At 40.6% G+C, this 16,719-nt stretch overlaps 1 protein-coding gene across 1 annotated transcript in view; it reads left to right on the top strand.

Moving 5' to 3' along the window:
- Window positions 1–15,981, top strand: part of KATNAL1 (katanin catalytic subunit A1 like 1) — a 37,214-nt gene extending 21,233 nt beyond the window's left edge. The window contains exons 7-13 of the mRNA XM_018071342.3: window positions 1,311–1,435; window positions 1,941–2,046; window positions 6,627–6,785; window positions 7,644–7,770; window positions 8,745–8,879; window positions 11,183–11,309; window positions 12,749–15,981. Coding sequence (XP_017926831.1) covers window positions 1,311–1,435; window positions 1,941–2,046; window positions 6,627–6,785; window positions 7,644–7,770; window positions 8,745–8,879; window positions 11,183–11,309; window positions 12,749–12,947 — 978 coding nt within the window. The 3' untranslated portion in view covers window positions 12,948–15,981. The remainder of the gene's footprint in view (window positions 1–1,310; window positions 1,436–1,940; window positions 2,047–6,626; window positions 6,786–7,643; window positions 7,771–8,744; window positions 8,880–11,182; window positions 11,310–12,748) is intronic.
- Window positions 15,982–16,719: the final 738 nt, after the last annotated feature.

Here is a 16,719-nt window from a genome sequence, read left to right as displayed (position 1 = left end):
ATGGGCAAACGGCAACTGGGAGGGATATAATCGCTAACCTTTTTATTTTTCCACTGCAAGGTTATTTGTGTGTCTCCAGCTGCCTCTCAGCCCTCCTTCGCCTAGGATGCTTTTGTCCAGCCAGCTGGGATTCTTTAACTTGCTGCTGATAGTGTTTAGAAGCTGAGTTAAGAGTCCTAAAGTAGCTCTCTCCTCAGCCCCCTTCGTTAAAACAGCACAGCTGCTTTTCAGGCACCCCGAACACTGCCTTGAGCTGGGATGGGAAAGCGATTATCTTTGGAACTGAGGGAGGAGGAGCATGAGCCCTAATGCTTCAAAGGGAAAATGTTACTTCACCTCCATAAGCTTAGCAGCACAGTGGAAATATTAACCAGGAACTCTGGGCCATTTGGGGCAGACACAAAGTGTGACTTGGTCACTGAATGAGCATGCTGCAGAAATTAGTGTAAGAAGTGACTTGGGAGCTTCTTTAGGGCTTTTGGAGCAGCCCTTAAGTAAAAATGACCTTTTGAAAAGCATTTTAACTGTTTATGGAGCTGGCCTGCAATTGAGAGGCAAGACATAGATAGTTTGTAGCTGAGGAAAGGAGATATTGCTGGGCAGGGTTTTAATGAAGTGAGGGGACTGAATCTGTTTTCCTCTGTCGAAGACAATGGGTGTTAAAGTTTCCATGTTCCTTTTCAGTGATGAAGAGTGATGATCATGCCAGTTTTTTAACTCTGGCAGGTAATGTGGCAAGTGCAGCATCGTCAAAATATACTTTGGATGCTCTGGTCTTCAGCTAGGAATTAACGTAGCATTAAGTCGTGCCACAGCCACCATTGTGAGGCTGTTCCTGCATTCATGCCTTCGACTGGCTGGGAAGTGTGTCAGTTGTCTGAAGAGTGGTTTAGCACCATTAAGAGAGTCTGGTTTGTGCTTTAAAACCAACAAACCTACCCACCATGATATGTAATGAGGTCTGATGGGGTTTTGTCACTATGAGCTGTATCTATGAAAGAAACATGATGCTGTTGTGGTGGTAGCAACCACAGGTGTCTGGGGACTCTTTGCAGAGCAGAGGTTGTGAACCCATTGGTTTTGCTGGCCATAGTGGTGCTGAGATAGCTGTGTTCACAGAATCACAGAATGGGGCAGGTCGAAGGGACCACAGCAGGTCATCTGGTCCAACCTCCCTTCTCAAGCAGGGTTATCCTAGTGCTAAAGCTTGATATTTTCCTGTGGCTTCTACAGAAATGAACTAGACAGTCTTGCTAGTAAAGGATATGTTGAAAGAATAATGTATTCCTCTGTATGACTTTCACTTCTAGGGAAAGAAAATATCCCAGGAATTTGGTGATGGGGAAATTCCAAAATTTGATGGAGCAGGTTATGACAAAGACCTGATCGAAGCTCTTGAAAGAGACATTGTATCAAGGAATCCAAGCATTCATTGGTATGAGGATTTTCTCGATTCAAGTGGGTTTGCTAGTATGGAAAATGAGAGAAAATAGCCATCTTTTAACTCTTACAACAGGGAGACAACATAGTCTTCTAAAGATAGGCAAAACAAGGTCTTTTACTTAAACAGTTAATTAATTTAATTAATTAATTAAGATTTTGTTGCTAATTGATAATATATGCAGTACATTCATTACAGGTACTGTTGAAATGAACATATGCTCCAGAGGTCTTTAAAGATACTGCTTTGGAGTTCCCATTATCCAAAACAATTTTTAATTAAGCAACTCTGGGTAACTTGAGTTGAAAAAAATTTTTTTCCTGTCTTCCAAAAGTAGATTCAATTTTAGGTCGCAGTACTATAGGAGTGCTCTCATGAGGCCTAAGTTGCATGCTGAAAGAGATGGTACTAAGTGAAAAGCTTTTCTATTTCTCTTGTATAAAAATAGAAGAAATATTGTTGCGTGGGAATCTTATACAAGCTTCTTCATTTTGCACAGGGATGACATAGCAGATTTGGAAGAAGCCAAGAAATTGTTAAGAGAAGCTGTTGTTCTTCCAATGTGGATGCCTGATTTTTTCAAAGGGATCAGAAGACCTTGGAAGGTGGGAATTTATTAGATGTTTTAGTAAATGGCAAGCTGTTGCTATGTGTGTCTGCTGCTGTAACTTGTGGATGCCTGTAACAGAAGGCTAAAAAGGTAAACGGGAAAGATCAAGAATTTGTTCAGTAAATTGTCTCATAATGATTTGTGTAAAATGCACTGAAAGAAACACCTGGAAATGTATGTAGCCCTTACAGTAAACAATATTTTTTTCTGTGTTTACTCAGTTATAGCTTGTTGACGTTATAATACTTTCTATATGTCGACCCGTATGTGTGAGCATGTAGGGCATATTGACTGAAGCAGAAATGCTTAATAGACAGCTCTACATAGGATTATGGTGACCAGCTGTTACCACTTCCGAGAAGAACTCAGTCCTTGGACTGTTTTGTTCCAAATGTGCCAAGTATCTCTTGATCAGACTGCAAACTACAAGGCTGGATGGTTCAAAGAAGGAAAGAAAGAAGGGGATAATCTGTTGCTTTAGCTTTGCAGTTGCATTTGCAGCTGAGCATAGTTGCTGCTGGAGAGAAAGTCAGAGGAGGAGAATGAGTTACAAATCGGGCAACAGGAAGGATATAGGACTGAACTGGTCTAGGCTGGTGGACCACAAGTGAGCTCAGTCTCCGCCTTGCTTAGAGATAAAATGGAAGAGGAGGGAGGAGGCTGCTGAGCATTTCTGTAAAGAGCAAACAAAATTAGCTTGCTTCTGATGTGAGATGGATTGACACTTGTTTGGAGAATAACTAGTCACCACTCAAGACCTTTTTGGTTACTGAGAAGGATTACTGGGGAAAAGAGACTGTTGCAAATTGTTATTCAGAGTCTGCAAGGCAGCGGCGTGTGTAGGGAATGCTATGTGTGTGAGTAGTTTCTGTGGTTTCCTATGCTGGTTCAGCAGCATTTACTAACACTTCTCCTGTCTTTTCCTGATTGGTCTGTGTGCTTCCTTGGCTTATACTTATCTCAGACTCAGTAGGAGCTGGGACATTGCTGCTTGAGGGCTGTTCATGGAGGTTTTAGTGACTTGCAGGGAGGGAACCCAAACCTAGAGTCAGTGCAAACCTAGCCCCAGGCTATAGGACCTTTGGAATTTAGAGTGCTTGTGGTCAGTACCAGTGGCCTTGAGGTTAACCTGTGGGTTAACTGGGCTATCATTTTGGGCAGAGCCTAGGTATTGTGTATTACACGTGTAGGGTGAGATTTTAGTATATTTTGAGTGGTTGAATCTCTCTCTTTTCTTCTTGACTTAGAGAAAGTTGATCCATACCCTTATTATAGACTTTGGGTGCCCCATCTGTCCACTCTTCAAAACCTTTTAGGGGAAAGAAGAGCTGCTATGCTTTTTTTTCCACCTCTTAGCATGCTTAGAGGATGTAGTGGCCACCTGTCTTTAAGGCAGGTATCTCAGCAAACTGCAGGAAATGTGAAAAGTGCCACTGACCTTGTCTTCAGGTATTGTGGCAGTGGATAAAGGAACAACAGCCTGGTCTTTTAAAGAGTTACAATCTCTATTTCTGTGTGAGATTATCTTTTCCTACTGAGCAGTGTCACCTCTGAAAACCAGGTGATTGTAGACATGGAAAAAAAATCTAAGATTATTTTCTCTCTTCAGTCTGAAATGCAAATTTATTTCTGACAAGTCCATGAAGAATCTTCACTGTTAGCCTTTTCCCTGGTGACTTGTGAAGCTGTAACTCTCATGAATTTATTTTTCACAGAGAACAGCATGCATTTTCCCTACCGTTGATCTCTGACTGTGCTAGAAGGATGAGAAGTATTGAAGTGAAGGCTGTTTCTTGCAGTAATCAGTGTAGCAGCAGGCATTTGTTGAGCCTAGGAATTCAGGACAATAATTCAGGGGAAAAAGGCAGCCAAAGCTGGTTTTGGATGTTCAGACTCTCCTGAGAACAATTCCCAAGACAGCCCTCACAGTTTGTGCGTGTATTCAGAGGACGATGCCTGTCTGAAGGAGCCAGCTGTCTTCCCTGGTTCAACACAGGTGCTGTGTAGTTGTAGCCATGGGCTTCTGAGTGTCCATGGGTTTGCTCTTTCTTTTTCTTCGAACTGTTTGGAGCCAAGAAAGCCTGGTTGCTCGCTGTGCTTCCCACTGCTCTGCTAGTGATTGTTACAACAACAAGAAGTAACCCTGCAGTGATTTCATCAAAACACTTACTCCCTGCGGTGCATTTCAGCTTCTTATTGGAATACTTTGGATTAACAGAGCCTTAGAGGAAGAATAAAGAAGTCTTTGTGTTTGTCAAGGATTTTAAATAGTGAGTAAGTGGCAGCCTCCTAGTTTGCAGAGAGAACGAGCAACTTGATCCTATGCGTTTCTGTTTGCAGCCATGCATGTCTTGTTTTGCTGAGAACTCGAGTTCTTTTATTTTTTTTTTAACCGATATTTCTATTGTCTCTATCCCCAGGGAGCTTGATTTTCCCCTGGCTTTACACTTGGTGTGGCTGCTTTGCACCTGTGTTACGCACATATGTAATGCCACCAGTATCTCGTGCAAGGTAACGCTCCCTGTAATACTTACACAGGAGGTGCAAAGCGACGGGCTTCAATTTTGGCAGTGAACAGCATGTGTAACTGAAGCCAGAATTTGACCTTCTGTAATAATGGAGGACTGAAGCAATATCCAAAAAGCGTCCTTAGTCCTCTGTACACCAGGTCCTGCAGTAAACACAGTTTGTCAAACACGTGGGTTGAGTGTGGTTTGAATTGAGGTGAAGCTTGTTTTAAAATATTAAAACACATTTGAAACTCAGAGAGAACAGTAAGTCATCTCTGACTTGCATATCATAGGCTGAGTTATTTTCACCCACTCACTAAAGGTTGTATTTGCAATATTATTATAATGTCAGTATAACTGTGCAGCATCTCAAATCTGAGTGTCTGAATGTTCACAAGGAGGAAAAGTGTCCATTTACTTTTTATGCTTGCTGCTCTGGACCTTAGGAAACCTTGGGCAGCCTGAGGAATGGCACTGGACTGTTAGCTGTATAGATGGTGTGTGAACATTCCTAACTTAATTTACTGATGAATGCATGTTGAACTTGCATTAGCTAAGTGTTAAATGGCAATAAAGGTATTAACAGTTAATGGAAAATGGAGTACAGAGAGGCTATTGCTTTTGAATAGTACATTTTTGAATAATTGCATTCCCGGTTGATTTGTTTTTATAGATCTCTTCCATGTTATTCTTTGTGCTTTTTGAAGTAAGTTTTTGTGAGGAACAGATGAAACCTAATTTGCTATATGGCTTGCATTTAACAGATATTTTATTGCTGTGGCATTTTATGTAAGTTATTAATTGCAAAGCACATTATGATGTGCAATTCTAACTCTAGCTAATTTGATTACCCTTGCAATACAGTACAATTTTAGGAAACTCTTGTTAACTTGTAATAAGGTCTTGCAGTTCAGAGGGAAAAAAAAACAACCAAGCTGCCTGAGCACAATATTTTCACTGATTTACTTAAAATCACAGTGCCCTATTCTAATGCTGTGCAGACATAGAACTGTGTGTTGTCCTTCTCAAGCACTGCTGGTTGTTGGAAAGACTACCCATAAATATGGCTGTATTTAGAAATATTATCAAGAGTGACTAACCCATCTCAGTGCTACAGTCTTAACATGGGTTCTGAGAGCACTGTGTCTAGCCAAAAACCTGCTTATGTAATGATGGGTAAATGTGCTGAGCTGCAGAGATGTGTGCTCCTTTCTCTTTCAGAGACCACAGATGGAATGACAGTCTGAGGACATGGATACCAACCTGGGACTTAACAACTGGAGTTCAGTTTTCTAGTTTAAAGCTTTCTGAATAATCACTGAAGTTCATATTAGGCTTTTGTGGGACTGAGCGATAGTCCACATGAGCCACAGTTGCTTATCTGTAAAATAGAAATAGCAGTGCAATCCAGTCATCCAACAGCATGATGAGGATGGTGTTTAATCCAGGAATTGCTAAGATGCAGTAGTATGGCCGTAGGAGTACTGAGATGGGGAGATTAAACAAGATAACAAACTGTTGTATTCAGTAAATGCTCTTGTGCATACTTAAATATAAAAATCAACCAGATTCATTGTCAGGATTTTTGGGGAAAATTTTTTTTTCTGCAGAAAAATGCTCAACTGAGAGAACACAACTTATTGCAAAAGTATTTGATTTCTGTGAAGTTTTCTTCATGAAGAGACCTTTGTTCCAGAAAAAGAATTTACTGTCTTCATCTGTCTGTGCAACTCCCTCATGAGCTGGGAAAGGCCTAAGTTCAAGTCCAGGCTCTGTCTGATTCAGAGCAAGGCTGTAAATCTCTTGTCTGCTTCCTAGGTGCCAGGTGCATCAACAATTACTGGGTTTTGTGGTTCTGACTCCAGTGAAGTGGTAAGAAGTGACAGAACATTTCCACACTGTTCTTGAAAGCGGGATTCTTGCCTTTTGTCTTCCACTGATGATGATTTTAATATTAAACAATTCAAATCCAGAACTTGGCTTAGATATTGAGATGTAGTAGTGTAGTGTACCAACAGCAAAGTTCCTCTATTTGTTTTTCATTACCTTTGATCTCACCTCTCAGGGTGTGCTGATGGTTGGTCCTCCTGGCACTGGCAAAACAATGCTAGCAAAAGCTGTTGCTACAGAATGTGGAACGACATTCTTCAATGTGTCTTCCTCTACACTGACATCTAAATACAGAGGCGAGTCTGAGAAGCTGGTCCGCCTCTTGTTTGAAATGGTATGTCCTCGATGATGTGATCTGGGGATCACTAAGGTGAGAAGGGACATCACTCTTGGTTTCCTGCCCTTCCAGTAGCATGTTGGAAGCATGGAGTTCATTGAACTGACACCCCATCAACCAATTAGGAAAACACAATCTCAGTGATTCCACAAATGGTATGTTGTTGAGGATTAAGAAGGAAGTGGTTCATCACCCATGTTGAGGATCGTGTTTTCCAGACTAAATATAGAGTTGCGACCTTGACAGAAATTCAGTACTTATTCAGTGATGGGATAAAAATCCTACAGAAAGTAGATTTGAAATTAGAAGGGATTTGGAACTGTTATTTTAGAAGCAATACATGTTTTAGTTCCCTTTCTGTTCTGAATGATGGTCAGAAGGCTCTCAGTGAAGCTAAGGGGGCAGTGGGGTATGTGAAGGACATGCCCATGTGGACCTATACTGAAGAGTCATTCACCTCTTTGGGATCCTCACTGCACTTCTGTAATACTCTCAATTAAAACCTCTTTTGAGATCAGCTGAACCCCCTTCTGTCTCTTATTCTTACCCTTCACCAGCACAAAACGTGGACATGAAAACTGCCTGTTTTGTGATCATGTTCCTTTTCCTTTTTGCAAAACTATTTGCTGAGGAAAGCCAACCAACACTGCAAGACCCCTGACCCAGAGAGTACAATTTAAGGTGTATAAACTTCAGCATATGACAGATAATTTGTAAATCAGTATCTTGAATTCTTTTCTTGTGATAGACAGGGAAGATATGTATGTAGTATGTGTAGTGGGACTGGGTTGTGGTCTGATAAGGGCCTGTGCTTGCTGCTGCAGCCTTAATGGTGATGTTTTCATTTGAACAAAGGCACGGTTTTATGCTCCAACAACAATCTTCATTGATGAGATAGATTCCATCTGCAGCCGCAGAGGCACGTCCGACGAACACGAGGCCAGTCGCAGAGTCAAGTCAGAGCTGCTTGTGCAAATGGACGGTAACAAGTCCTTACATCCAGGTTTGGGGCTGGGGTGCTGTTTCTTTACAGGTGGGAATGTAAGAACTTGAGCTATCTGGAAAACCTAGCTTAATGGATAGGGGAAAAATAAGGCAGAACTTGAGACCAGTGAATTTTTGGAGTGTTCAAAGGCAGATAACAGAGAAGGGTGTTATGCTTTTATTTTTTCTAAAATGGCTATTTTAATGGTGAATTGAAAACTCATATTAAAGAGAGACTCTAGGAGAAGCAGATAATGGAGATTTGTGCAGGTTAATGCAGGGACTTTATTTGTATTCAATTTAAACAAATTTCTTCCTTTTGCTAGAGCCTCCAACTGTGGAATCCCATAGTGAGATCTGATTTTGCTGTATTCTGTGGTGGCAGCTAATATGACCCTCTTAAGTCAGATTTAATACCTGTTTTATGCAGGTGCACACAACAGGGATGACCATCTGAGGAATACTGTATGGTGAAGAGGTTTGATAACCACCTTTATATTGCAGCTATTGTTTAACTACTATTTAAAATGTTCTCAAATGTGCATGTTCATTTTGGTAACCTCAGGGTAAGAAACTTTATGCCCCAAAGTGGTAATTTCTTTGCAGTCCTCATTTGGTAAGCTGAGTAGTGATTCCTATTTCTTCTATAACCAGGTTTGACAGAGATAGCGCTGTCAGTGGGACTAACAGGGCTACACTCACATATGGCTGTGTTATTAGTAATGACAAAGAAAACCCTCCCGTGACTCAGCAGAAGAATGAAGTGTCCTTCTCTCTGTGATAATGACGGTCTTGTGTCACCTAAGCTATGGGAAGTTTGGGAAGGAACACTAGGAAGTCTGGACAGGGACACTAGGACTATATGGAGCTGTTGCTTAGCTTTGTGGAGGCTTATACAATGTTTGTGCAGTGTTTCTCAGCAAACATCTCAATCAATAAGAGCTTTGGAGTGAAATCGTTCTGACCTTTCAGGGGTAGGTGGTGCTCTGGAAAATGATGACCCTTCCAAGATGGTTATGGTATTATCTGCTACAAATTTTCCCTGGGATATCGACGAAGCTCTCCGACGGAGACTGGAGAAGAGGATTTATATACCTTTGCCCACAGGTATGTTTGATATGACCATTTTCCTTTCAAATGGTCTTTGCAAGACAAATTTAGGATTACTGCAGGACTGATGGGTTTGTGAGGAGTCTTGATGGCTTTGTGATGAGCAGTGAAATTCAGGGGATAATCATTTGTCTGGGTTCCTTTATTTTTAAAGAGAGTGAGAGAAAGGAAAAAATACTACTTACTTGGGGGCTTAAAAGCAAAGAGCTGTGGCATTTCATTGCATGTCATTGTTGGGTTCTTATATTTTGAAAAAGCATTAGTTTTAATGAGCCTGGAATTATTTTAATGTTTAACAGTCAGTACTTGAGTGATCATCAAAGGCAGCCTTTGGACATGTTCACAAATATTGCAAATGCACTCCGTGCCCTTGCAGACAAATGCGAAGAAGTGGATCCATGAATTTTCACTTACAGGCTTAGTTCATTGCAAATCACTGCTTGCTCACCTTTATTACTGTGCTTTGAGTCACTCAGAATGCAGCAGGCTGGCTGCTTTCCTGCCCTAAGACGTCTCGGCTTGTATTGTCTTTCCTAGCTGTCATTCACGTGTCCTATTAATTTTGAGATTCCTATCACTTGAAGTTTGCATAGCTTCTTTTCTTCTTGGTACAGTGAATGCCTCATCTCCCTGCATGAGCACTCAAGATAACAAGATGCCTGTTGGTAGTGACAGTGGTTCTGATTGAGTTTTGCAGGTCTAAGGACACTTAATAGTTGTAGAGCTTGTCTTTGCAGCTTACAGGCAGTAAGAGCTCCTAACAGGATGCCTGTCTTTATGACCAATAAGTTTAAAATCCTGTCAGCTCTTTCTCTTGTTTCTAATTAAACCAGATTGTTTTTTGACACAGTGTATCATACCCTGGACAACATAGGAGATGTGATCTGGTTTTATTTCCAATCTTAGGTTCTGTTGCATTCTATTCTGTAAATAAGAATGTTGTGCTGTTCTGGGCAAGTCTGAATGATGCATTTATAACTGTGCTGTGTGATTTGACATGTTCAGGCATTTTAATTGAAAAAGTGATATGTCATAGATACACCTGTATATTGTGGAATTTTATGCAAGTATATATTCTGTAGTGTTTCATTATCACAATACTGCAAAGACTTGCTTAGCCCCATAGCAACGACTAGAAGAATGTTCTCTGATGCAGATATGCCATATCTATATTGTGCTTTGTAAATAATAAATCCCCATTTTATAGTTAATGTCAGTTGTATGTGATGGATAACTCTATGCTCTGGACAGTTCTGCAAAGCACACAAACCCAGCAGCTTTAGACAAGGTTTCTGTTTTCTTTTATATTCCTCCCTCGCCCCAAAATAAACAAAAAAATAATTAGGGACATCAATAAATAAAACATAATGTCTTTTATTGGACATTTCCTTAAGACTTTTAGCCTTTCCTAATGCTACTTCTTCTGTTGCGGTTGTCCTTTTTTTCTAGGTCATAAAAATTGGTCACTTGGGGAATAAAGATGCTGAGCTAGCGTATTTTTTCTGTACAGTAAAAGCCAGGAAACCATTCGTCCTCTTCTTTTACCACCCTTGTGCAGAGTAACACTGAGGCCTAAGCTGTCAAATGTGAATTCCCTCTTATAAGCTTAGGCTGCTTAACATATGTACCCAAATGCACATATGCACATGCCTTCTGCAAGAAAAATGGTTAATTGGCTGCATAAATGCTTATTTACAGAGCTGGTTATCACTTTCTGCACACTGTGTCCGGGTGTGAAAGTGGGATACCAGGATATTTGTATTGTAAATATATGAATATATGTTTACCGTATTAATGTATCTGTCTTCTGTTGACCTTCAGCAGCTTTCTTGGGTCCCAACAGAGTAAAGTGCTTAAACATATTCTTAAAGTTCAGCTTATTGTTAAGGAGTTTTGCTGTCTGAAGCTCTGTTAATAGAATCATTGTGGTTCTAATGAAACTGGGTGAATAATATGCAATTAAACCCTTGAACAGCAAGTGAATTCAAAGGGATGTGAGAAGAAGCAGACATTTGTAGGATTGTTCTTTTGTGCCTCTGGGTAGTATGTAACCAAGTGCTTTATCACCTGAGACATAACAGACATTTTTAATGACATATGACTTTGACAAATATCTCTAGACTATGCTGTTTTAATATACTTTACTGTATTTGACTATACACTTTACTATGTCTTGTTCTCTCTCTTTTCTTTTCTTACATTGAACTCTTTTGTTTGTACTTTTCACTGAAAAAATTGTGTTTATGTCTTTTTTTAATGTAACTCTTGCAAGTTTTCAAACAAGTATTTTTATGTTCTAGCAAAAGGCAGAGCAGAACTACTTAAGATTAATCTTCGGGAAGTAGAACTGGATCCTGATATCAGCCTTGAAGAAATTGCTGAGAAAATTGAAGGCTATTCTGGTGCTGACATCACTAATGTTTGCAGGTATCTCATTCCCCTTAATTTGTAACTAAAACTGCATAGAAAGTCATCATTTGCATTGTATGATAAAAGGCAATACTCGCTACAACTGAAGCCATGCTAACAGTGTCTGGTTTTGAGACCCAAATCTTTTTACTGGAACCATGAATTACTGTCACGTCGAGTCCGTGAAATGTGGTTTTCTTGGATCTGAAGAGAAAAAAATTATCTGAGCAAATCCCATGTTACTGTTGGCTGCATTTACTGTAGTTGTCTGCATTTGTTAATGTAGTGCAAAACAGGTTTGGATTTTTATTTTTTTTAAATCCCATTGGTTTAAGAGCTGGAATTTTGTAAAGTAAAAAGCTCCTTTCACAGAATACTTCTCTGGGGCTGTATGTTTGGACAGCCATCAGTGCAGCATGGTCTTGGTGACTGCCTGAATCTTCTAGGTGTAAGGGTGATACAGATAGTTTATAGCATTAGTATTTAATCCTGTTCCCACAATTTATTTAATTTTTGACAAATGAGTCTTTTCTGTTGAAGGATAGATATTTCAAAAAAATTATCAGAAGGAAGTCTATGTCCCTTAAGAGCCCTCTCAAGAAAAACTAATCCAGTAACACCATGGCTCGGGAATTTTTTTTTTCTTCCCCTGCTGCTTTTCTGAAAATGTGAAATCACTCCCTGGTTTTGAAAACTTGGTGTGTGTCACGTAGTAATGAAATTACCTTTTCTCCCTAAGGCCTGTGTTATCCCTTGCTGGGAAAAACCTGGGGAAAGAGAAAATGTAATTTCAGACTGCCTGTGGGCCGTGGTGTGAGAAAATGAGCAGTGTTCTCCATGCCAGTGAGCCGCACTGGCAGCATCCGAGCTGGGGAGGAGTCGCAGAGCAAGCAGAGCACAAGAAGCCACAGACACCACCAGCCTCAGCACTGCAAGGGCAGGTGATGCTGTGTCTGATGCCTCCTGCTCCACCCTTCACAGATTCAGGTGCTATGGATGAGCAGGCAACCGAACTGGGCTGCACTCTGAACACTTGCTGACTGCAGGGAGAAGGTTGAAATCTGAAAGGAATGGGGTGTAAAAATTCAGACTACTTTAAAAAAAAAGTCTTTGAGTGCCGTTTGTCTCCCACCCTGCCCTTTCCTGCTCTGAAGCTGTAAAATTTCATCTCTATGAATCATTGTAAGAGGTTTTCAGTTTTATAGTTTTAATTATCTCTGCACATTTACCATATGGTTAAATGGGTTTTGGTGCCAATGCATTCTTTATGTTGAATTAATGTAGTGATCTGGGAACATGGAAGCTAAGAAAGATGTGAACCACATCTTCTGTGGTAAATAGATGCTGTCTTAAGTGTTCCTGCCAGTGGTTTCTAGCAAGAGAATACAATCAAAATTCATAGGCTTACAGCACATGCTGCTAGCAATTAGCTCCCATACATTGTCCTGTATTTCCAGGGATGCATCTTTAATGGCAATGAGACGACGTATTAATGGCTTGACTCCAGAAGAGATTCGTGCACTTTCTAAAGAGGAGCTTCAGATGCCGGTAACCAAGGGGGACTTTGAGCTGGCTCTGAAGAAAATCTCCAAATCTGTTTCTGCTGCAGACCTGGAGAAGTATGAGAAATGGATGGCGGAGTTTGGATCTGCTTAATCTCAGTGACAGTTTTCCTTTGCTGGAGTTTTATGGCTTTTGTTGTTCTCACTAAATGAGTTAGAAATCTTTTTAAAGGTTTAATAAAAGGTCTGCCTCTGCCCTCATCCCACCCCCTTCTGGTGACAGGATCTTTTAAACTATTTGCCTTTAAAGGGAATGAATACAATAATGAGCTGATATTGTAAAATACATTTTATCTCTAAAATAGTTAAATAAGACAAACAGGAAGGGAAAAATTATACTTGTGAGGGTAATCTTTTGATTTTTCAAATGAGGATTAGTGTTACTTAACTTCCTCATAGTCATCTTTCATGGCGGGAATCAATAAATCACCTGGGGGATGTGACTCCAGACAAACAAAAAAGGGCTCGCTGTACCCCCTGCTCTTAAGTGCTACATTGTTGTTGAGCTGCTTCTGCCTCCCTTGAATGTGGCATCCAAGTTACTATTCTCTCCTTCTGTGCTTGGATATTCAGAGCAAAGCCTGTGGATTAATTGGTATTACACAGAGGAAATGAGGATAAGTTTTCCATCAAGACATGGGCTTGACTCTCCTCTGTTGTACACCCGTTTGGAACTGATGTCACTTCAAACTGTATTGGTTTTACCTGTGATGACTTCTGGTGGAAATAAGAGGAAAAGAAAAAGGCATTGATTGCTCTCAGTCCGGTTTATACTTGATCTCTGAACACAGTTTGAACCTGTTTGACCAGTAGACACTTTGAAGTTTGACCAGTGGGCACTTTGACTTAGGTTATAACTTGCACTTCCATGCTTGTATATTATTCTATGCTTTGTCTGTGTTATCTAAATGTGAATGTTATTATTATTATTTTAATACTAAGAGTTTAATACAGTAAAGACACTAATTTCAAGGCTGTATTTAAAACTCGACTATCCTTAAAACACGTGGCTGTGAATTTCCACTTCTGATTAGGTATGAACTCTTTCCTACCTTTACCAGGCAATGGAACTTTTACCTATTTATGTTGTAGAACTGTTCATGCTTTAATTTTTTTAATGAAGATTTTTAAAAAATGTATAAATATTACTGATCTAGTAATATTTAGAAAATAATCTGTACGATCTCATTTATGTTTTTGTCTGTTTTTTCCCTTCCCTCATACAAGTGCAGGGATTAGAAGAGTTGAGTTATAAATTCTAGCATGAGAAATTGTCTCTAGAGTCCTGTTACACTGACTTATAAGAGCTTTTCACAGACTCAGACTGCAAGTCTGACATATGAAGGTTTCCTGTGGTAGGAATGTGAAGGAGTGGTCAAACGACCAAATTTACGGAGAAATATGCAAGCTCTCAAATTTTTGGTGAATTTGTGAGGTAGGCCTGAAGCATCTTGGTGGATGTGAATTGCTGTGCAGTTTGGTAGGTATTCTGCCCTTCAGCTCTCTGCTGAGACTCCTAGTGGCATAGACAGATGTGACAAACTGGAGTAAGAAACAGATAGCACCTCCTCTTGAATGGGAGTATATCTTTATTTGCGCCTTTTTGCTAGTTCTTGGAAGTTCCCAATAATATCATATACTCAGCACACTGGTCTCTTGGGTGATGACATGTAAACCACTAAGGCAAAAGCCTTAGATTAAATACTTACCTATTTTGCTCAGGGAAGTGGTGGAATCACCATCCCTGGAAGTGTTTAAAAAACCTGTAGATGTGGCACTTGGGGACATGGTTTAGTGGTGAGCACGTCAGTGCTGGGTTAACGGTTGGACTCAATGATCTTAAAGGTCTTTTCCAACCTTTATGATTCTATGATTCCTCCCAAGGAATAACTGGACCTTTATAGAGAGAAAGCTTTGAAAGCATTGATGTTGTCTGTCATTTCTTCCTTACTGAAGCTGTAGACTGAAGCAATTACTCTTTGTTTGTTTGTTTTACTGCAGTAGAAATTAGTAAAGCTACACAAATCTTCTGTGGCCAAAGCCAGATTAGCACTACAGGGTCTCTCACTAGAGAGGCCATTGCTGCCCAAGGAGTTTAGTCCACACAATCAAGATGTGGAAGGGAATAGACATGAATGCCAGTAACCAACCCTATTCAGCTGCCCAGGAGCAGTGCTGGGATTCAGCAGTTGCTGCTTAGTAGGGTCTAAATACAGGTTTGCTCAGTTTCCCATTGCAAGCAGCAGTGACCTTCCTACTGATGAAAGCACAGCCCCTGGGAAAAATGTTGGTCTTTAGCTTTTTGATGAACCTTCTACCTTAAGGCATTAAACTTCCCTCTTGGCTGTTAAGCAAAATTCACTGTACTGGGCATTCCCTTTAGTAGGAATTATTCAGGTGCTGCAGTCTTTTTCTCTAAAGGTCTTGGTTTCTACCCCAGATATGTTTTTACTTAACGGGTCCATTCATCTTTTAGAGCTGCTGAACAGAAAATTGAAATTTTTCAGGCAGTAGATGTTTATGATGGTTGTGCTCTAGCATTACACCTATTACTTGGGTCCTGCTAGATCAGGCACCCCTGAAGGCCAAGACCATCCTTTCTCTGCCAAACCTTTCAGGATAGGGATCTGGCCCTGTGTGCTGACCCTTACATCTTTACCAAGTCGTGCTGGCACACTCACCTAGGTGGGCTTGGAGACTGGGTTATTAACTCGAGGGGAACCAGCAGTGGGGTACAGCAAGGAGCAACTTGAGGAAGAAGGGCAGTCAGTGGTGGCAGCAGCTCAAGGCCCAGAGGATGAGTCTGTGATTCAGTGTAAGTCCAGTTCATGTTCCATTGGTGGAGACCCTTGTGTAAGACTGTTGGATTCCTCAGAGAGCAATGTGTGAGCATATCACAGCCTGCTGCGACAAGGTGTTTGATCTGCATCTGTGTGGGGAGATCATGCGCACACATGTGGATGCATATATATATATATATACACACAGTGAGTGGTGCTTCAGTAATTGTACCTAAATTACATTAAAAAAATGTTTTACAGCTGTATTTACATGTTTTCTAAACACCTGTGAAGGCCCTCTTGGGTGGCACTGTTAATTTTTGTACAATATGCAGTCTGCTTGTATGAAGTAATAAATGTACGTACAGAGTCTGTCTGTCTTACTTGAGTGGGGCTACGAGTGCTTTGGTGATAACTGTTTCCAAATTCTGCCATACAATGCAGATCTCTTCAGCATGTCATGGTGCTGTTGGACTCACTGAAGTCCTGGATGGAGAGCAGTTAAAGCAGAGTCTGGGTTTTTTGGATAATGCTGGCAGCAATGCTTTCTCTCTTAAATTGGCCTTTTGTTGCCACAAATTTTAAAATGGAGAATGCTCCAATGCCCAGCACATGCAAGCAGGGTGGGGGAGAGGGGAGCAGAGGCCCCAACAGATGTTCAATGTTAGCACCTGATTCAGACCTCCCAGAGCCAGGCAGGCTTTTTTACAACTTGCCCCTGGGCTGGAAGTATAATCAGTCTCCAGAGAAGCTGTATCATCAGCTGCCTGCTAACCAGGAGAGTTTCAAGACCAAAACTTCTACTAGGAAGAAGCTTTCAAACTTGGAAAGAGATCCCGCATCTCCTAGGACTGAGTTGGTTATTTGAATTTTCTCACTAACTTCCTTATGAAAGAATGTGTAGTTTCCAGTGTTTCATAATGCCTCAAACATGAAAGAGCGAGCAAGGGAAATGCTGATCAGGGGATTTCAGGAGAGGTTAAATCTTTGCATAGAAAGTTCAGCTCACCCCAGTTTAAAAGAGACTGAAATAGCAAAGGTGCACTGACTTGTTCTGATCGCGGAAAAGATGAAAGAGCTTGTGTG

Source organism: Manacus vitellinus, unplaced genomic scaffold (assembly GCF_001715985.3).
Source record: "Manacus vitellinus isolate BGI_N305 unplaced genomic scaffold, ASM171598v3 scaffold_2_pilon, whole genome shotgun sequence".
NCBI classification, from domain to species: Eukaryota; Metazoa; Chordata; class Aves; order Passeriformes; family Pipridae; genus Manacus; species Manacus vitellinus.
Note: the sequence above shows the minus strand (reverse complement) of the source record. Positions and strands in the feature narration are given on the sequence as shown.